A 20,340-nucleotide genomic window follows, 5' to 3' on the forward strand; every position below is an offset into this window, starting at 1 on the left:
CACCATTGTCTCTCTGCCTCCGCCTGGGTGTCCCTCTTGCCTTGCCTGGGCACTCCCCCACCCCTACAAAGGGTTCTGATCCTGACGGAAAGGGGAAGTCCTCTTCCAATGTGACTTGTCCCTCTGGTGCTCAGAGCCACAGCCAGTGTGTCCTAGAGCTCAGAGGCACCCCCACAGCAGTAAAGATATTCGCTGGCAACAGGACCCGGTGGGCCACAACCACGGCTGTCTAGGAGCCTTGCTCCCGGACTTGGCCCTGAGCACTGCCATGGCCTATGGCTTCACTCCATTTCCTGTATTTCTGGGGCTCTCCTCCTCATCCTAAACTGGATTCTGATAGCTCTAGTTCAATTCCCTGCCTTCCTTCTTCAAGTTCAATCCTATTTACTTTAGCCTGTGTCTCTGAAGTTCATATCTCTATCTCTATATGCATGCATATAATATATATATATATATATATATATATATATATATTATATATATATTCTGCACAGCCCTGATTGACAAGTACAATGAAAATGTCTCATTCCCGTCCGGTTTGCATTTCATTACATTGGTCAGCGATGCCTTGGACTGGAGGACAAAGGCAAAACAGATTTTTTAAAGGTGTTGATGAACCATATCTATTTGCTCATTCGCTATTGTATTTTAATTGCATTTAGGGCTTATACGATATTTGTCAAATGATGGGAGTGTGGTGAAAACTCTAATGCAGCCAATAAAACCTGGAGCCCCAATGAGCGGTGGGCGAGTGTGTCTGCAGGTCCCGGGGCTCCGGAGATCGATAGTTCAGCTCGGCCCCTGAAGCCAATTAAAAGCTTTATCTTAGCATAAAAATAAAGAGGAGTTAAAAACGCATTCCTTTCCCAGCTTTCTCCCCCTTCATTTTTTTTTTATGGCGTTTCGCAGTTTTTCTTTTAAAAAGGTCTGGGATTCCGAGGAGAGGGTGGGGATTTATGTAAAGAAAGTGTCGTTTACCAGGGAGAAAAAAATGCGAATAATGGTGAGTTTCAAGGACAAGTTTCAACGAGAAACACTTTGTGCTCCGGTAGGAAGAGGCAGGGGCACCAAATTCAGCCTCTTGGAATAATTCCCTTCCTGGATTCAAAGATTCATTTATTGAAATAAATCAGGAAGCATTGGCAGAACGGAAATCCGCTTGCTGGGTTTAAAGGGTCTTTAAAATGTTGCGAGTGTTAGATTGCAAGTCTTTTCTAAATACAAAACAGAAGAAAAGACCGCAGTGTTTCCCTTGGACTTAAAGAAAATCGCTAGGTCTCCGACTTAGGATAATTTCATGTCCGCTACAGAAAATGTGTTTAGAAAGAAATCCTGCCCGATAGCACAACATGCTGTACATGTTTTGTGTTTTTAGGAGGCTGGAGTGAAGAAAAAAGTGATACAGTGCTGCAGGTCTGGACATTCGGTTTGCCTCCTGCTTCTCTAAGATGGACCCTAAAATTCAGGCTCAAAAGCTTTGCTTGTTTGGCAGTGGCCAGTTTCATTGCTTCTGATTGGGGCAGGGGAATAAATCTTTTTCCTATTTACTGTTTGAACTCAGTGTGAGGGAACAGATCCCATTAGATTTCCTATCCATACAGACATGTGGATATTTAGACCAGACCACATACAACTGGGGGACACATAAAAGAGATTTATTGGTTAATTTACGCTGCCTAATACACATGTAAACCCCAGTAAGCCAAAGCTGCCGAAGGAGCCCCGGTTATCGCGTAAAGTAAGAACCACGACCCCTGGGTTCGAGTTGCCCTGCCCTGCCCAGGCCAGTGATTCCTTTCTCCACCTGAGAAACGAGGAAACGAGAACTCTCTTCTGCCTTGCCCCAGCTTGAGTGCGGGAAAAACTTTTCTTGTCTGTTCCGGCCACCAGTCTACTTTCAGACACAGACTCCCCGAAGCCGTCTGTCCCCCGAAGTCCTTCCCTGGGTCTCCTCCGGAAAGCAAGCTGAGGGGTGGGGGCTGCAGGTCAGCAGGAAAACGTCGCCTTATTATTGTTATTATTACTATGATTGCCTAAGAGCAGTGGTCTGCTTTGGGGGAGGGGGTTTTGTTTCCATACGCGGAAAACTCGCTGCATCTGGAGATCTGTCGCCTTCTCTCGGTCCCGAGGGTGAGGGTTTCCCCCTCCCCCAAAGGAAACCTCCACCCAAAGCAGCCAAAATAGAATTCGAAGCGATCTGCCTCGGGCCTGCTGTTCGCAAAGCCCCCAGCGTCGTCCTCTGGGGGGCATCTGGGGGCCCTGCGCCTCGCTGAGCGAGGACACCCCCTCAGAGTCGCACACTCGGGCTGGGCCGCGCTGCCCCAGGAAGGGCTCCACCGCCCGGGGTTTTGGCCTGGCTGAACCGCCTCAGGTCGGCCCCTTAACAAGCATCCCCCCCCTCCCCACTTCTCGGTTGATGATCTAATTGAATTATGCCTTTTTGTTCCAGGGACTACAGAGCACGTGCTGGAGGCAATTAATTATCGGAATGTGGCCATATCAAAACGGACACCGGGCACCGGGTAGGTCAGCAGCCGCAACATCCCCCCTGCCCTGCGCTCAGGACCCCTCCCCCAGAAGGAGCCGACCCGGCTCCCTCGGCGGCCTTCCTCCCTCGGCCCCTCGCCCCGCTGCCCGCCCCGACTCCCAAACGCGCCGGGCCCCAGGTTCTCAGGGGGTACCTGGCCGGTCTCTCCGCAAACCCTCGCCCCAGCGCCGGCCGTGCTGGGGCCCGACAGCCACCCCCACCCCAACCCCCGAGCCCAGAGAACCGCTCTCCTCTGCACTGGCGACGGGAGGAAATCCAAACTTTCTCTACGCCACTCCGCGCCCAGGGTCCGTGGGGGTCGGTGGGAGGTGAAGAGAGGTAGAGGGAAGGAAGGATATCAAGGGCAAAGGGAAAAGAAAGGGGAAAAGAAAGGAGAGCAATCCTCCCTTTCTGTAAACCTGACTCCGGGGAATTCATTTGCATGATTTAGGCATATTTGTTCTTCTCTGAGCCCCCTCCCCCCTGCAAAGAAACCTTCTGCTGAGCGACACTGAACCCATTCTTGGAGAGCCTATTTTCAGTAGATGTAATAATTTAAGTCAGTGGTGGACTCACCTCCCAACCTGGGGAGAGAGCTGTGGATGGAGAGGGAAATTGGGGTGAGTTTGGGGGGGAGGGGGTGTCTACGGTAAGTGTGCTACGGGCAGGGCTACCTCCCCTCCCCCCCCCCCCCCCCCAGCAAAATGGCAAAGAAAGAAGGTGAAGTCTTGGCCAGGCCTGGCAGATTGGGGGGCAGGAAGTAAAGGGCTGCCGTTATAAAGCGCTGCTTGAGGCTGTCTCTCCCAATGCCTCTGAACTTGATCAGATGTTCTGTTTCCTACAGAGAGATGGCGGCCAGGCTGTGAGGCTGCCTCAAGGCTCAGACTTTGGGGACTCGGCCCGTTGGAGATGTGACAATCCCAGCCGTGTTTCTGTGGGCCTTTTCTTTCCACTCCCACTCGCCTGCATTCTTTGCAAACGCACTGCCGGACAAAAAAAAAATAAAATGAGTGGATTTATAGCCCTGTCTGAACCTGGCCATTAAGTCCAGAAAGACCTTTCACCAGGCTGGGTGGGGGTGAAGTGGGAGGGGGTGTGATTGCACGCACAACAACTCTGGGAAGCAAATCCTTAAGGGGTAAGGATTCCCGAGGTCACTTGGTGCTTCTCCGGGTAGGAGGGGACGAGAGCAAAGCCTTGGCTGTTCAGAGGGAAGAAAATTCCACCTCACCGTCCCCATTCCCGCCCCCCCCCCCGCTTTTGCATTTGAAAATGTTGAGAATTTGAAGCTGATTACCCTTTGGGTTGGAAACCATGCTGATCCTGTGTGTGTGTGTGTGTGTGTGTGTAGTGAGTTTGCTAGGCTATGCAGCGTGTTGAGTGCGTCGTGTGCGTGTTTCGTGTGCACAGGCTAAGTATATTCTGTGCGTGTGTAGTACTTGTGCTTGTGTATGTGTCTTCTGGGCTGTGTGCGTGTATTTGGTCTGTTGTGTGTTTGCCAAAGCGTGCGCCTACGTCTACTGTTTTGTGTGTAGCTTGTTGTGTTACTGGGTTGTGGGCGCTTACTGTTGTGTGTTTGCTGTGCTGCGTGCGTGTTCCCAGCTACGTGCTTGCGTTTTATATGTTTGCTATGTTGTAGCTGGTGTGTCACATATGGGGAGGGGGGGCAGGGGCAGCGGCGACTATAGCCACCACTCACAAACCGAAGAGTCAACGCTTGGCTCAGACGGAAGTAAGGGAGATCGGCTCTAATTGTAATCGTTTCCCGTCGTTTGGGCCTCGGACGGCCAGCGGCAGCTCGGGGCCCGGACGGCGAGCTGGCCGGGCTGGGTCGGTGCTCTCGGGGCCATCGGGGCCCACGGTGGCGTGTGGGGAGGACGCGGCTAATGGGCCGCGAACGTGGAACTGCTACGCCCGCCGCAGAATCGGCGCCCTGCGGGCGCCAAGAGGGCACTTTCTCAGGGTGGTGAGGCGGCGGGGGGCCAGCGCCGCGCCGACGGTGGGAACGATCCTTGCGGGGCCAGGAGTGCATTTGGCCGAAGCGGGTAACGCGCGTGAGGGGTGCTGGTCCGCTTCGGGCCGGAGGCGAGCCAGGGAGAGGCCCAGCTCCGCCCCGCCGGCCGCCGATCGAGCCCGGCTCCGCTTCCCCACAGCCGCGCAAGCCCTGCGGAGCCCACTCGCGGGCGCCGGGTCGCCGCCGCCGCCTCACCTGCCAGGCGCCGGGCCACGGCCCAATCAGCGGCGGTCGCTCGGCCGCGGCTGCCATGTTCCCCGCTCCGCGCTGCCAATCAGCGTGGCGGCGGCCAATGGGCTTCAGGGCCGGGGGTCAGGTGACCGCGGGCCAGCTGGCTCCCGATTGGCGCGCGCCGCGCGGCCTCCCGCTCGGTTTATGTGAGAGGAGTGAGTGATTGACTTTATCAGTCCAAGGACATTACTCTGGAGGCGAAGAGGCTGGGACTCGCGCGGCGAGCGGCGAGGACCGAGCCTGCCTCCAGCCCGCTGCCCGCCGGCCGGCCACGAGCCGGCTCTGCTACTAAGCGCAGCCCAGCCGGGAGGCCCGCGCCGAGGGAGCCTTCTGGCCCCGCGGTGCTGCGCTCTCGGGGAGAGGAGGGGTGCCCGGGACCGGATTGGCCAACTCCGCCCTCCACTTATTATTTTGCTTATTTTTCTTTGTGCGCGCCTGTTAGTTTGTTACACCAGATCTAGTCCCAGAGTCTTTTCTCCTCCCTTCTCCCCGCTCCTTCTTCCCCCCTCCTCCCCCCCCCTCCTGCTCCTCTACTTCCCCTCCTCCCTCCTATCCTTCTGCAGGAGACTCTCCCAGCGACGGAAAGTTGCGGCCCCTGGCACCGCCTCGGGGGTCTCCCGGCCGTGTCCAACCGCCGCCACCCGTCTCCGACGACGGCACTTCGAAGATCTCCTCCTTCGCCCGCACCCTCGCTCATTTCAGCGCTCTCGCCGGTGCCCAGAACGCCCCACCCATGACGATGCTCCTGGACGGAGGCCCGCAGTTCCCCGGGCTGGGAGTGGGCAGCTTCGGCGCGCCGCGCCACCACGAGATGCCCAACCGCGAGCCGGCGGGCATGGGGCTGAATCCCTTCGGGGACTCGCCCCACGCCGCCGCCGCCGCCGCCGCCGCCGCCTTCAAGCTGAGCCCCGCCGCGGCTCACGATCTGTCTTCGGGCCAGAGCTCCGCGTTCACGCCGCAGGGCTCGGGTTACGCCAACGCCCTGGGCCATCACCACCACCACCATCACCACCATCACCACGCCGGCCAGGTGCCGAGCTACGGCGGTGCAGCCTCCGCCGCCTTCAACTCCACGCGCGACTTTCTGTTCCGCCAGCGCGGCTCCGGGCTCGGCGAGGCGGCCTCGGGTGGCGGGCAGCACGGGCTCTTCGCCGGCTCGGCGAGCAGCCTGCACGCTCCAGCTGGCATCCCCGAGCCTCCTGGGTACCTGCTCTTCCCCGGGCTGCATGAGCAGGGCGCCGGGCACCCGTCGCCCACAGGGCACGTGGACAACAACCAGGTCCACCTGGGGCTGCGCGGGGAGCTGTTCGGCCGCGCCGACCCGTACCGCCCGGTGGCCAGTCCGCGCACGGACCCCTACACGGCCGGCGCGCAGTTCCCTAACTACAGCCCCATGAACATGAACATGGGCGTGAACGTGGCGGCCCACCACGGGCCCGGCGCCTTCTTCCGTTATATGCGGCAGCCCATCAAGCAGGAGCTGTCGTGCAAGTGGATCGACGAGGCTCAGCTGAGCCGGCCCAAGAAGAGCTGCGACCGGACCTTCAGCACCATGCACGAGCTGGTGACACATGTCACCATGGAGCATGTGGGGGGCCCGGAGCAGAACAACCACGTCTGCTACTGGGAGGAGTGCCCTCGCGAGGGCAAGTCCTTCAAGGCGAAGTACAAACTGGTCAACCACATTCGAGTGCACACGGGCGAGAAGCCCTTCCCGTGCCCCTTCCCGGGCTGCGGGAAGATCTTTGCCCGCTCCGAGAACCTCAAGATCCACAAGAGGACCCACACAGGTAAGGGGGAAGGCAGGCGGGCGCGGGATTGACCGCGGCCCCGCGCCACCCAGCCGACTTGCAGCGCGAGGGAGAGGGGTGGCGACCGGAGAAGAGGGGCGGCGCCCCGCGGGGGCCGTTCGGCAAAGAAGCGCTGTCAGTGTCCCTCCACCTCTCGCCCTCCCCGTCCTGCGGCGCTTTTGCCCAGTTCTAACTTCCCGGGCTGACGGCCCCGCGGTCTCAGGAACTAATTGGAACCTTCTCGCGCCCAGGAACCAACTGGCGCCGCCTCTTTTTGTCTCTCTTTCTGGGTTACTAGGAAGGGACTCCGAACGTGTTGAGAGCGGATGGCTTACCAGCGACTCCGCTCTCGGCACACATTCGGGGAGGGCAACCATAGAAATGCTAATGAAAACTAACTTTCGGTTACTTCCGCTCTTTTCTCCCCCCTTGATTGGCACATCTCCTCATTAAATGACTGATACTTTTGTCAAACTATTTTTATTTGGAGTTCCAGGTTCAATTCAGTCCTCCGGGAGGAAAGCTAAAGTAGAAAAGGCACCACAGTTTCGTGGCTTGTTCAGAACATCTTGTAAAACTGTCCGGAGCCCCTGGATTGATATAGTTTTCTCTTTTCCAACGTTAAGTACGCCGACCCGTGCTTTTTAATACTGGGTTTAGCCAAACCGCTGCCTTTGAAAGAGGCGAATTAAAAGGTACAAAGAAGGACCCGAACGGGATTGTCCCGTCCCCGGCCCATTGTCCCGCCCGGGCTGGGTTACATCGCCGAGGTGGCGGCGGAGCGTTGGCCACGCGTTGGGAGCCCCGGGCCGAGGGGGGCGGGGGGGGGGTGGGGAATGGAAGCACAAGTTAGGGGAAACTTTGGAGGAGCCTGAGGCTTCCCCATCCTGCGCGAGAACAAAGGGACGCGCAGGTTCCGGGCCGGCCGTGCCCCACCCCCGCCCGGACCAGCACTCCCCAGCGCTGCAGGCTCAACCCGCGCTCTCCATTTTTCTCCAGGGAAACGAGATGCCACGGCCGCCCCCAGTCGGCGCTCCCTCTCCGGCCAGACCCGCAGGGCGCTCCGTCTCCCGCTGCTGGGCCCTGGGAAGCCCCGGGCCCTGACCGCATTTCCCCCCCCTTTGCGTTTTTGCCTTTTGCAGGTGAGAAACCTTTCAAATGTGAATTTGAAGGCTGTGACAGACGCTTTGCCAACAGCAGCGACCGCAAGAAGCACATGCATGTGCACACCTCGGACAAGCCCTATATCTGCAAAGTGTGCGACAAGTCCTACACGCACCCGAGCTCTCTGCGCAAGCACATGAAGGTAATTACCTCTTTATTAGCGGTCGGCGGTTTATAAACACTCGGCCCGACACCGGGCCGCGGAACGGAAGCGCCCGCGCTGCCAACCCTGTATCCTCCACGTTAAATCCGATTTGCTCCAGCGGTGACACCTTGAACCCATTTTGGGGACCCGCGGGGGGGGGGGGAGGGCGGGGGAGAGCACGGTGGGGAGGAGGAGGGAGCAGAGGGAACAATTGCTTGTTTACTGGGAAGCTCTAACCGAGCTCGCCGGGGCTTGGGGTTGCGGTGGCCGCGTCTTCCCGGCACTGGCCGCGGTGGGAACCGAGAGAGTGCCCGCGCCGAACCCGGGGGTGGGTGCTTCCTTCGCTCTACGGCTGCCCTGCGGCTGCCGACCAAACAATAGGGCCGAGGAGCGTGGTCTGATTCCCACCCATTTGTCTGAGACCTCGAAGTGCCCTGGGCGCCTGTGCCACCTTTCTCTGTACCTGCTTTCCCAAGCCGCAGCGGGCTTGGTGAAACCTGGGCCGGGAGTGAGTGTTCCATAGGGCCCCCAAGACTAAGTGCTCATCCCACTCCATCCGCGGAGAAAGGGCAGGAGTGAAACCCAGTGTTGTATTCCTTTTCCATGATGCCAGTCTTAGGGCTGAAGCTGTTCTCTTGGCGACCATCTCCGGGTTTTGTAGACCTCGGTAATCCGGAAATTCAAAACAACCCCCCTCCCCCAAAATCAGCGGCATTTCTCGTCTAAGTGGGTCACTGGGCGGTCTTGTTCCTACAGTGCTCGAATTCTGCTCTTGTTTTTGCTTGCACGATGCCAGTTGGAATTATATTCATTATAATATATACATGTTAATTTTAGGTTCATGAATCTCAAGGGTCAGATTCCTCCCCTGCTGCCAGTTCAGGCTATGAATCTTCCACTCCACCCGCTATAGCTTCTGCAAACAGTAAAGATACCACTAAAACCCCTTCTGCAGTTCAAACTAGCACCAGCCACAACCCTGGACTTCCTCCCAATTTTAACGAATGGTACGTCTGAGGACAAATACAAACCCTGTTAACCATAGAATGGACCAAATGCATTTTAAAAAGAAAACTGAGACCAATCAGACGGAAATGGAGTTTTAAGGCGAGAGGCCATATATAGGGTTACATCTTGTCAATTGCAATTGTCCAGGAAGGTTTTGGGGGCAAGATCCAAAAGTAGTCATGCCCTGTTCTCAGGAGTAGAAAATACGTTTTGGCGTTTGAAGGATTTTTCAAAACAAATCTTCTCACTGCTTTTTCCTCCCTTTTCTCTTGCTCTCTGCACACCCCATTCCTAAGCTCCTTCAGTGCATTTTAACACTTGTCCTGTTTCTTGAGAGGAAGTTATAGAAGGCTTGTTGGTGGTGGTGATGTTAAACGATGGAAATTCTTCGCCTTAGTGGTGATTGTTTAAACTCTCACAGTCTTAAACCGTGCCAAAGTCCTGTTATGTCTTGAACTTTTCCTCAAAGCATTACACTTGTGAATGTATTTTTGTCTAATGGGGTCGAAACTGTTGTTCGGTATTTTTTCAGGCTGAGGATGTGATGTTACTCTACGGATTGTGACGTTTAGTATACAGTTGCCTTTTGTAATAACTTTTTTTTTTTGTAAATACATATCCACTGATGCCATATTTATCGTTTGTAATTTAATTATTGCTACAAGTGCCGGGAACTGAACAATATTTATGGAAAAATGTTTTCTAACAAATGCTGTACAGCTTTTGATTATAACTGCTTTAGCATTAAATTTTATTGTTTTGAAAGAAGAACACAATTTACAGTTTTTGAACCACTGACTCCTTTCTCTTGTTTTGTAACAGCCTCCTTCTACAAAGAGGAGACGTAAGCAAATGAAATCTTGTTTGTTGGTATTTATAACTCACGCAGATCCCTTTTTTAATTGTTAAATTATTTTTCTATTGCAGTATAGATTCCTTATAGTGTCAGCTTCCATCTGGGGAGACCCTCCTTTCTTTATCTCTAGCTCAGATGGTTGTTTAACTGCGAGTTTAAATGTGTTTGTCCTGGATTTTCGGCATGCAAATCAAATATTACTGATCAGTTCAGTTAGTGGCCATGACATCTCAATCTTGTATTTCAAAGACTGAGAAGCTGGATTTAATCATCCCTGCCCTCCGTATATAAACATAAGGTAACCTAATGAGTTTTATGTCCCTTAGTTTTTTATTACCTTACATAAAAATGAACATTGTGGCAGGATGCATGTCTGTGTAATCTATCGAGAGATCACCCATATACATATATACGTTTGTATCTATGACTTATCTAATCTGCCTATCAAATCTATCTAGCTATCTATATATTTTCAAAAGTAAGCGTATGTCTGAAACAGTGGTGATGAGTAAGGCCACTCCAGCCGTGCTTACTTACGGTTAAAGTGCTTCTTAAAAAGACCCATAGTCCATTGACAATTTTGGAAGGCAAAGGCTGATTTGTTTTGCTGTATATAGTTCAATTCATAATTATCACAATTCTTCATAACATTTTTATAGCGGTGTGATAACTGCAGCGGTTCTGAAATATTATGGAAAGAAAAAACATTTGCAAAATATGTATTTTTAAAGTTCATGGTTTATAGGCACAGATGTTAAGAGCATTGTTTCCATTAAAATCAATAACAATGAAAAATGGTTGTTTGCTTTGTGATAAAATATTAACAATCCATTTAATCTTCAGCGAAGCAACTCATTTGGATAAACAGTTCTTTTACAGTTATGTGAAAAAAAAAAACCTGATTACTATATTGGGGGGTTGGAGTGGGTTAGAGTATCGAGAGACTTTAACTAATTTAGGGTGCCGTTTAATATTGAGACCCCAGTCTCTGCATGAGTAACCAGCTTGCAAATCAGCAAATATAATGGTGGAGATAAGGAATTGTAAAGAATTAGAAATGTAATGAATAGGTTTAAGTACCTCCTTCTCTTGAAGGGAGCAATGCTCTAGGTTTTTTGGTGGCCATCAATTTGGTATTATACATAATCATTTTGAATTATAGAATCTTGTTTATTGTTCTTTTTGAAGAAATAAAGTCTTGGCACATCTTACTTATGTTATAACATTTTTGTATTTAGTGCCCGCTTTTTTTTTTTTTCCATGTTCAAATAAATCAACCTTAAATCAGTAGTTGAAGCAGCCTATTTTCAGTTATCTACTGATCTTTGTCAACAATTATTGACAGTTTCTAATTGCAAACTGCTTTGATGCAATTTTTTGTCTGTGGAGAATGGGGTTTTTTGCACTTTTCCTCCACCAATAGACAAGGCAAGGGCCTGAATGCCATGAACAGAGAGATTGGGATGACTTCACAAGCGATGAGCAGGTAACCTGGTCAGTATACCACTTCTACCCCAGACATTCCAATCTTGACCTTGACATTGAGGGTGCTGGACCAAATTCCTGTTTCAGGATTTTTCCTTCACTTCAAACCCGAGGCCGTTTTAAATGCTCAGCAAGTTTTCAGAAAGTCTATATTCATAATACTGGCTCTAGATGTGTTCCAATTGAAGTCTAAATCGTGTTTTTCTTCTGAAATAGGCACTGAACTTCCACAATTTATTGTTTTCTCCATAAATTTCCTCTCCCAACTTAACCTAATCTTAAATGGGAGTTGAGTGATGGGTTGGTTGCAAGTTTCTCTCAGAAACTTGCCCCCCGCCCCCGGCCATTAAATATAGCAAATATCTCTTTCGGAGACATAAATCAGAGTTTGATTTTTCCTTAGTAGACTTGGTATTATTCTACCATAAAATTTTGCCATAAAGCATTGTGTCCTAGGAGGGGAAGACAGCAATTAACAATGATGATAAGCAACATTTTGATCATGTAATGGCTTTGCCCCCTCTACATGATCTGCTGTAATTCTGGCGTAGCGTCATATTTCTCAAATAGTCTGTGTCCTCTGCCCTTGTCATTTGTTGGCAAAAAAAAGTTGATTTTAGTAGAAAACTTTTCACAGGTATTTTTTCCTGTAATCTGACTCTGGGAGTGCACATTTATATTCTTGAATTTTCAGTCAATACCTTAAAGAATAAGCACCTCCCCCCCTCCCCCAAACAAAAAACCTTTGCAACCCTAAAGATGGATCAGCTGGAAACCATGAATGTCAACTGGGCTCTTAGTGATCTACCTGTTATTTTCCTTCTTGCACCTGGTAAGACCTTTGTTAAAAGTCCATTATCTTTTCCAAAATGGGTGGTTTAGCTTAAGATTTCCACTGTTGGGTGGGGAAAAGGGAGGTGTCTATTTCCCAGCAGACAGAAGTCTGGCCTTCATCCAGTTTGGAAGGTTAAAGATCAGGGTCCAGGCTAAGCGGGACGGTCGGTCTTAGCTACTGGGAAGGTTGGAGAGCGAGCAGGGACCGCCTCCGCTCACAAAGCCTCCCAGGAAAGTTGTGCTCAGGACCTCCTCGCCCCTCCCCCCTCCTCGCCTCCAGCTGTCCCCTTGCCTCTTTGCCCCTGGCACCCTCTCCTCCCCCTAAAACCCCTCCCCCGCCAAACCGCAGAGGAAAGTCGAACGGCCTCTTGCCGCTTAAGTTTTTCTGTAAGCATAGCCCCCGGTGTGCCATGCCCTGAAGGGCGGCTTCTCGGCCTGGCAGCCTGGCTGGTTTTCTCTGGCTGGCTGGCTGACCCTCGAGGCTCAAGCCTTTGCCAGGGCTTTGCCCCAGGGACCGGGCCGGGCGTTTCGGAAGTCAGGGCTCCGGCTCGGCGTTCCTCGGGCCCCTCGTCGGGGCGCCCAGAGTCCCTGTGCACACACCAAGCTCTTGCAAGTCCCGGTCGAAGCTCGGGCGGGGGGCGGGGGGGGGGGGGGGGAGGGGACCTCGTTTCCTAGGGTCAATTCTCTCGCGGTCTCGGCCCGCTGACCCTTTGACCTCCACCTACAGGGCCCTTGGCGGCCGTAAGCCGGCGGTCGCCCGGGTTCCGCGGACGCTTCGCGCCCCATCGCCTCCCGGCCTCATTAGGCCGGCGGGGCTGTAAAGCAGGAATCAGCCGCTGCCTAATCCGGACCTGGGGTCAATACGAGCCCAAACAATGGTGAGCTCCGAAGGCCGCAGCGTAGCACTGGCCGCAAACTTTGTGTTCCATTCATTTTCTCCGGGCGGTGGGGGAGGGAGGAGAGGGGAGGGAGACACTCGGACGCCCGGAGGCTGCTCCCGGCCGCCGGGGCTCCTAAGCCGGCGTCCTCCGGCCCGGCCCTCCCGGTCTCTCCGCAGGGCCTGGACTGGAGGGGCGGGCGGGCGGTGGGGAGGGGGGGGGGGGCGGGTGAGGCCCGGGGCCTGGTCGGCGGCCCGCGCGGGGGGTGCGAGGGTCCGAGGGCCGGCCCGGAGGGGGCTGCCCCCGCGCCGGGAGCGGACTTTGAAGTGGGTTTTTAGCGCGCACGTGCGAGAGCCGGGCCGGGGCCCGAGCGGGGACCCGCTGCGAGGAAAGAGTAGGCTCGGCCCGGGCCCCAACCCCTCCCCCGCTCCCCGTCGCTCCGGCCTTTTCAAGCCCGCCGCCCCCCCCCCCTCCGCCCCCACTCCCGCGCAGGCGCACACCCCGCAGCCGTCGAGCCGCTCTGGCGGCCGGGGGGTGGGGGGGGGGTTGGGGGGAGAGTTGAAAGCGGCTTTGCAGCGCCGCGGCCTCGGCGGGGAGGGGAGGGGAGGGGTGTGGGGAAGGGGGGTGGTTTTGGGGGCGGCTCTCGAGTGGTGAACATGGCGGCCGGATGCGAACCCCCGCGGAGCGCAGCAAAGCGCTGACTGCGGGCTGCCGAACTGTTGTGTGCTTTAAACTCCCTCGTTATTCCCCGGCTCCGAGCGCCTCGCGGCAGAATGTAGATCGCGGCGGCCGAACGCAAAATTGTGAAAAAAAAACGGAAGCGAAGAAGTTCTTCCAGGGCATTCTGGGCGTGGGAAGTTGGCGAGCCTTCTGGGGGTTGGGGCTCCCAGGGGACTTGGACTTGAAACCCGCCGGAGGCCGCCCCACCCTCCCGTCCCGCTCGAAACCCTCTCCTCCCGGGTCGGGGTGGGGGGGGGGGGGTGGAATGCCATTTTGAGTTCTTGTGCCGGGTCGGGAGGCCACAGCACCTCCGAGCCCCTAAAACTGCCAATGTGCGGACACTTTCTCTGCCAAGGACAATGGCGGGGCCCCGGGAGGGGAGCACGCAGGTACCATTTCCGAATGAAACGCCCCTGCTTCTCGCCCGAGAGGTGCCATCGCGAGTTCGAACCTTACGCGTTGCTCGGGCCCCGTTTCCTGCATATCTCATTTAACCGTGGGCCTTTGAAAAATGGCACTGTCGCAGCTTTTGTGTGTGCTGGGAACAGCTGGCGATCTTACGCCAAGTGGGGGGGAAAAAAGGTCACAGTCCCGAAAACTTTCATTCAGCTTTTGCTTAAGTGCCTAAATGCCGGCGGGTGAAAGAACCCGCGGTAGCTCTGGGATCTGAGGCTCGTGTTTTTTTCTGCAGAAAAATGTTGCACATTCACCTTCGGCCGTGTGTTTCGTGAGGACGGGGGTGGGGGGGGGGGAAGTGAGATAAAAGGAGGTAGTTGTGGACCCCCCGCCTCCTCTAGGAAAATAAGCGGACGAATTCTTTCAGGTTGCGTCTTCGTGGAGGCCGAGAGCTAAAGGAAAAGGCAGCCTTCTTGGGGCTGCCCACTGTCAAGCATTTGGGCACCTGAAGGTGTGGGGCAGTTCCCGGGGGGCCACCTTGGGAAGGGTCCCAGGTGGGTGGGCAGGTCATTAGCAAAGCTGGCCCAGATCTGGGGGGGAAATCTGCAAAACAGTGCCTTTATCTGCAGAGAACAATTGATGGGGTTGTCTTTCCTCCCTTTCAGTGCAGAAAGAAGACGGCTTTGGAGCAAGAATTTGGAATATGCATTTAAGTTGTCGGGCTTTGCATTGGAAACCCCTGGGCAATTAAAATCATAAGCATGCCTTGTAGTATTTTCTGTCCTTTTCTTATGTGTAATTCCTGCAAGTCAAAGGGGCCGGAGCCCCTTCTGCAGTTTGGAAACTTGTTTTGAAATTGCCACCAAACAGATCTTTTTTTTTCTCCCCCCCCCCCCCCTTCGGTTGAAGTTTCCTTCCCGGGTTCAGCCACTCCCCCCCCCACCCCCTCCCTGGAATGGAGTATTGACATCTTTGAGAGATCAAAGGAAGTAGGTGGTCCTTGGTCTATACTTTATTTTTCCAATGCTGTAGTTGGAACCCTGAGGTTTGGCTTTCCCCTGGGTAAACCTCTTGGTGCTGAAAGTGTGAAAGATGAAAAGTTCATTAACTTGAAAAAGCTTTAGCTGATGGTTAGGCACTTTGTCTCTCTCAGAACCACAGAGCCCAGATTGTCTCTTAAGTGGACGTTAAAATCAAGCTAAAGATGCGCTGGTGAACTGCCTCCCCTGGATACCTGCGGTGTTCTTTGGGTCATTTGATATGGTAAAGCTGGTTGATTTGCATAGGGGTTATGTGAATGGAATTTCTGCAAATCTGGATGAGTGATAAACCGGTAGAACTCTCATATTTGTGGGATGACTCTGAAGGGCACTGCTTTTTCCCACTAAGGCTTGGTTTCTATCATAACCGTCGAAATTTGCAGCTTGAAACCCACTAAGTTTTCAGGAAACATTAAAAGGGGGGGGGGAGTGGTTCAGGGTACTTGGGCTGATAGCACAGGAGCAAAACTTCTTTGCATGAGATTCAAGAAACTCCCCGTTTCCAAAAACAAAAACAAAACCAAAAACAAAACCTACATCTCTTAACAAAAGAAAACATCCTTCTTTAAAAATCATGTAATAAAGCAGACAATTTTGCATAGTATTTATGTGATGACACGTCAACCTGTTGACTAATGTGATGAACAGAGAGAAAGGTTGAGCTTACAGTAAGTGTTAAAATAGCCATCAGCAGAAGGCAAGTTTATTATGTTTGATCTCGGATAGGCTGTATATGTTGTCTAACATGTTGTATTTAAACACAACATCTGTAAAGATCATTTGCACGTACGGTGTGGAAAAGATTCCATTGTGTTCTATTATAAACTAGCATTTGAAACATTATTTCAAATGAACATTTTAAGAATTTTTTCTAAGCGTAAATACAGCCTGTTTTGACCTGTCTGCAGTTCACTTTTTGTTTTTTTTGCCAGTGTTGTCCTGCTTGGTATCCGGGACAGTCTCTAATTCCTGACGAAGAACTTGATACTGACGTTGGTATGCAGCAGCCAGCCCTCCATAACACTACCTATCCTAAATGCAGGGTTCACGCCCAACCTACTGTGCAAGAAATGATTTACTGATGAGGTTTCAAAGAAAACCACATCAATTTGGATGTCTGTTACCTTGAAGCGATCATTGTAAGAGTAGTAGCTTCCGGAGGTATAAAAAAGACTATTTTCTTCCTTTGGTGTATTTCAGTCTGTGTTGAGCAATCATTTGTGAAAATGGAAAAGCGAAACCCCTCTCCCCCCTCCCCTGGCCTTCACACCCTGCCACTTTAGGATTATCCGTGGGAAGACGGAGGTGAAGACTGGCCTGATTCATAACCCAGTGTGTATTATCTCATGCATTGTGTTGACCTTGTTGAAAATCTCTTTCAAATACCCGCATCGCACATGTGGGGCTAACGTGTTGAAAACTAGAAACACGCGTGCTTGTTCTGTTAATTTTGTATGTTTGTGTTCAAAAAGCAGTATCCAAGATCCCTACAATTGTTGTTTGACCTGAATAAAACCATTAAAACGTTTTGTGATTATTGTTTTATTGCAGTGACAACTATAACTCCTAAAATAATGTCGACCGACCTGTTGAATTGGGACAGTTTATATTCTATTCACATGTAGTTGGGCTTCCCCTGAGCCGTGAACCTGGGGGAAAAAAACCCCAACCCGCTGAACAAACCTCAACCAACTGTTCTGAGCTCACAGTGTTTTCCCAGAGGGACTCAGGGCCAGGTGCTGGGGAAGTCAGGGGAAAAATTCCAAGTCAAGGATTGATGGGGTGATTAGAAGGAAGGACTGGAGGCAGGAGTTGGGAGGAACAACAGCATTGGAACACCACTCTTTGGGTGAGAAAGGGAAAGACAAAGCTAAAAATCGCCTCAAAGAAGAAAGGAGGGCCTCCAGACATTGCAGCATAGAACATTACATGCCTGTTATTCAGGAGCCCCAAAGTGGTTCTTGGGGTAGACAAGTTGGCAACCATTGATTAGGACACTTACAGAATCATGGAATATAGGTGTTATTAAAACACAAGTTGTCGTTAATGAACTGTAGTGTTAGAGAAGATGAAGACACTTCAGAGCAATTCTTCGAACTCCAGATCCTTGATTTCTCATTTTGAATTTAACATCGGTAATCTAATGTAATCTGTGAGTGGCCGTCATTCTATTTATTTGACGTGATTATGCCGTGATGACGTATTGTAAAGTCGCAGCCTGATAGAGTATATGGCTATTGGGTTTTTTTAGATCCAGTTTTATGAAAATTTCTAAGTAGACTGATGATACTGTAATTTTTAAGGAGAGGGAAAACGGCCCGTCTCCCTCTGATTTTTGTTGTTCATTTGCATCAAGAGTAGGAGTACAGGCCGGTCAAGAAAGACTGATTCTTTGCTTCTTAGCTCCCTAAGAGTTGACATTTTTATAGCCCCTAGAACAGTGTCGGTAGAATTTTGTTTTGTTTTGTTTTTGTTTTTCAGAACAAGAACTGTGTTCTTTCCGACAGGCAGCGGAGTATTATAATGGGATTATTTAAAAAGCCCTTGGAAAGGTGGACTACAAAGTTGTGCGAGAGGCAGCTGCACTGCGATAAGAATACCTCCTAGGGTTATTCCAGGGATTAACAACAACAACAACAACAAAATTTCTTAGGGTATCTAAGAAATACTGCATTTCATAAGCATAATGGCTAGATCAGGCACGTGGGTTTATGAACATAGCCATGAATATTTAAACGCGTAAAATTAAAATGTTATTAAATGCCTGTTGTTCGTTATCTTCCAACGAATGCACTTAGTCTTGGATCAAAATAAGTTGTGTACTTAAAATCTGTAAGCATACTAATTTAATGGTTTGCTGGAAATTCGATACAATTTTACTTGAGTCAACAGCTTGATTCTTACTATATTTAAGTTAAGTGACAATTTTACAGTGTGAAAATCGGCATTCACATTTAACAAAAGATGAAATCGGATGGCGTCTTAAATTATTCAGTTCCCCCCCACTAAATTTATGTTGGTATTACGTGAGTGTGACTATAGAATAATGAGGCCCATTTTCTTATGGGGCTTAGAAGCTAGCTTTGAAAGCCATTCTCAAAGAAGAGTCCCCAAAATGTTTTGACTGATGTCAGCATCCTTAGAATAAGTTTACAGACTCCCTAGGTGATGGCCTCGCTTAAGATAAAAACAAAAACCAAAAAACAAACAATGGCCACCAGTCTAATTACTTTACAGCCATACTTTTGGTTTTATTACGTCTGAAAGTGAAGAAATGCTCCATTACAGCATTATGAGATGCATTTTTTTTCCCCTCAGGGCTAAGTCTATTCCTGGAGCAAAACAAAACAAAAACGCCAAACGCACTAAGCTCCTCCCAAATGAACTGTCTGGGTGGGAAGTGTTTCTTTCCTTCCCACTGACTTTGGGGGCTTGGAGCTTCCCAGACAGGCGGTACTGCTGAATGGTAATGGCTTTTGTACAGAGGCCTGGGAGACTTTTCAGGATTCCTTCCTCAACTGCTGTATCACTTTAGTCTATTTCCTTCTGACTTTGCCCGATTAGATGCGGGGGCTCCGTGTGTTCTGAGCGTTGGTTGTTAATTACTTAGCAAGAGCAAGGTTGTCTTAAACGACCAATTTCAAAACTGACGTCTAGGGCAGTGCTGTAGTGCCTCCCGTGGCCGGATCCTCCTGGAGGTGACATTACTCTAGAGTCCCAAGGATCAAATCAGTCAGCACAGTCTTTTCCGGGAAAATAGGAAGGTAGGGGTGGGGGTGCGGGGGCAGGCAGAAGAACACCCTCTTTGATTCTTAGAGAAGTGTTCCTGCTTCTGTTGGTTGCGTTTCCTTGGGGGGGGGGGGAGAAAAAAGACCTCTTTGTGTTTATATCAGGTCATCAGAAACTTCATGGGTGAAATGAGAAAAATGTGATTGCCAACAATTCCCTCTGTAAACGTCCCAGAGTCGACAAGGTAATGGGAGGCAATCTGTGGTACAGATAAATACATGCGTTTTAACATCCCGATACCAATCCAATGCATGGGAATTGCGTACAAATGATTCACGAACGTCACCCAGCCAGAACTGACACGGAGAAAGCTCACTCGTGTTGTGTTTTTGCAGCTAATCACCAGCAGAGTATGTAATTGGTTGGCCAGCTGGTAACATTTCTTGGGGGGACTTCGCCATTCTTTATAAAAAAAAAAAAAAACCATTTAGCCCGGGGATTCACTGAGATGTGACATCTTCCTGGTTGTGGTGATAACCCCAAACCAAAGGTGTTTCCTCAAGTCCTGACCATTGACGTATTAAATGAAGACGTTCAGTTGAGCAACACCAGTGACTTCAATTGATTCATCAGTCGCCAGTATCTTGCAGCCATCATGTTTCACTTTGCTAACAAGCTGGTGCCCCCCATCTGATGCCAACAACCCCGGTCTTTCAAACAAATGACATGTTCGATAAAGAAATCTTTTCAGAATCGTTATGCACTTCGGCATTTGTCTTTTCTTCCAGCGCAGCGTCTGTGCTTCGGTTCCAACAGGCCATCTATTCCTCGATCATTTCTGAGCCTTCCCTGGTTTTTGAGCCTGATTTGCGGGTGTATCAAGGAGGTGAAATGAGGCTTCTTCCGATGAATGTTATGTCGCTGAACACCACAACACCATGTGTCTGTCCCAGGCGCTAGATTTAATCTTGTGAATGAGACTGCAGGGAAGCGTTCTCACCAGACTTTCTGCGAAGACATTGTTGTGCTCGCAACTGAGTGGGGGGAGGGGAGAGAAACCCTTATTTAGGAAAAACATGGAGGACAACTTTTTTGGATGGTCTTGGCTGTGGGTACTTGAAGGTTCATACTACTTTTGGAAGTGTTGAAAGTTTCAGAGCTCTGAACCAGTGAAATGAAAATTCATATGGTCCCACCGGCCAAAAAGGGATGCAATTCATCAGTGAGCCCTGTTTAACGGCATAATTTGCTTTTGCGTGCATAAAACTTAATCTCTACTTTGCATGTGTCCAGACTGCATGCATCTGGCCCCATTAGATTCCCTGTAATTGCATACTGACTGATTGTATCACACAACTATTTGAACGCCGAACTGAAGCCCAAATGCTTCTGGTTGGCCTTAAACTGTAATCACTTTGGATAAGTGAATAGTTGGAATGTACGACTTGAAAATCAGGACCCAGGACGAGAACGCCTCCCTACTGAAGCAGCAACAGAGAGAAAAATCTAGAAACAACGTTGAA

General features: G+C 51.0%; 1 protein-coding gene and 1 long non-coding RNA gene across 3 annotated transcripts; both read left to right on the forward strand.

The window, feature by feature from the left end:
* The first annotated feature begins 1,680 nt into the window (after window positions 1-1,680).
* Window positions 1,681-3,517, forward strand: LOC123594777. Its single transcript, XR_006710873.1, has 3 exons — window positions 1,681-2,371; window positions 2,450-2,522; window positions 3,372-3,517. It is a non-coding gene; the product is annotated as an uncharacterized LOC123594777 (long non-coding RNA).
* A 1,348-nt stretch (window positions 3,518-4,865) lies between these two features.
* Window positions 4,866-16,615, forward strand: ZIC3 (Zic family member 3). Of its 2 annotated transcripts, none has more exons than XM_045471612.1 (3): window positions 4,866-6,562; window positions 7,705-7,868; window positions 16,021-16,615. In XM_045471612.1, exons 1-3 carry the CDS (start codon window positions 5,506-5,508, stop codon window positions 16,168-16,170), a joined length of 1,371 nt encoding a protein of 456 aa, XP_045327568.1. In that variant the 5' UTR covers window positions 4,866-5,505; the 3' UTR covers window positions 16,171-16,615. The 2 variants fall into 2 exon arrangements, with proteins under 2 accessions (XP_045327568.1, XP_045327567.1); XM_045471611.1 differs by lacking the exon at window positions 16,021-16,615 and adding an exon at window positions 8,709-10,946 and having other exon boundaries at window positions 4,889-6,562.
* Window positions 16,616-20,340: the final 3,725 nt, after the last annotated feature.

This window comes from Leopardus geoffroyi, chromosome X (genome assembly GCF_018350155.1).
Source record: "Leopardus geoffroyi isolate Oge1 chromosome X, O.geoffroyi_Oge1_pat1.0, whole genome shotgun sequence".
Classification (NCBI taxonomy): domain Eukaryota; kingdom Metazoa; phylum Chordata; class Mammalia; order Carnivora; family Felidae; genus Leopardus; species Leopardus geoffroyi.

Excerpts from the sequence above, each read along its gene's own strand:
- ZIC3 (XM_045471611.1), top strand. The coding sequence starts at position 5,506 with ATGACGATGCTCCTGGACGGAGGCCCGCAGTTCCCCGGGCTGGGAGTG. Across the intron at positions 6,563-7,704 it reads CCACAAGAGGACCCACACAG|GTGAGAAACCTTTCAAATGT; the intron begins GTAAGGGGGAAG and ends TGCCTTTTGCAG. Across the intron at positions 7,869-8,708 it reads CTCTGCGCAAGCACATGAAG|GTTCATGAATCTCAAGGGTC; the intron begins GTAATTACCTCT and ends TGTTAATTTTAG.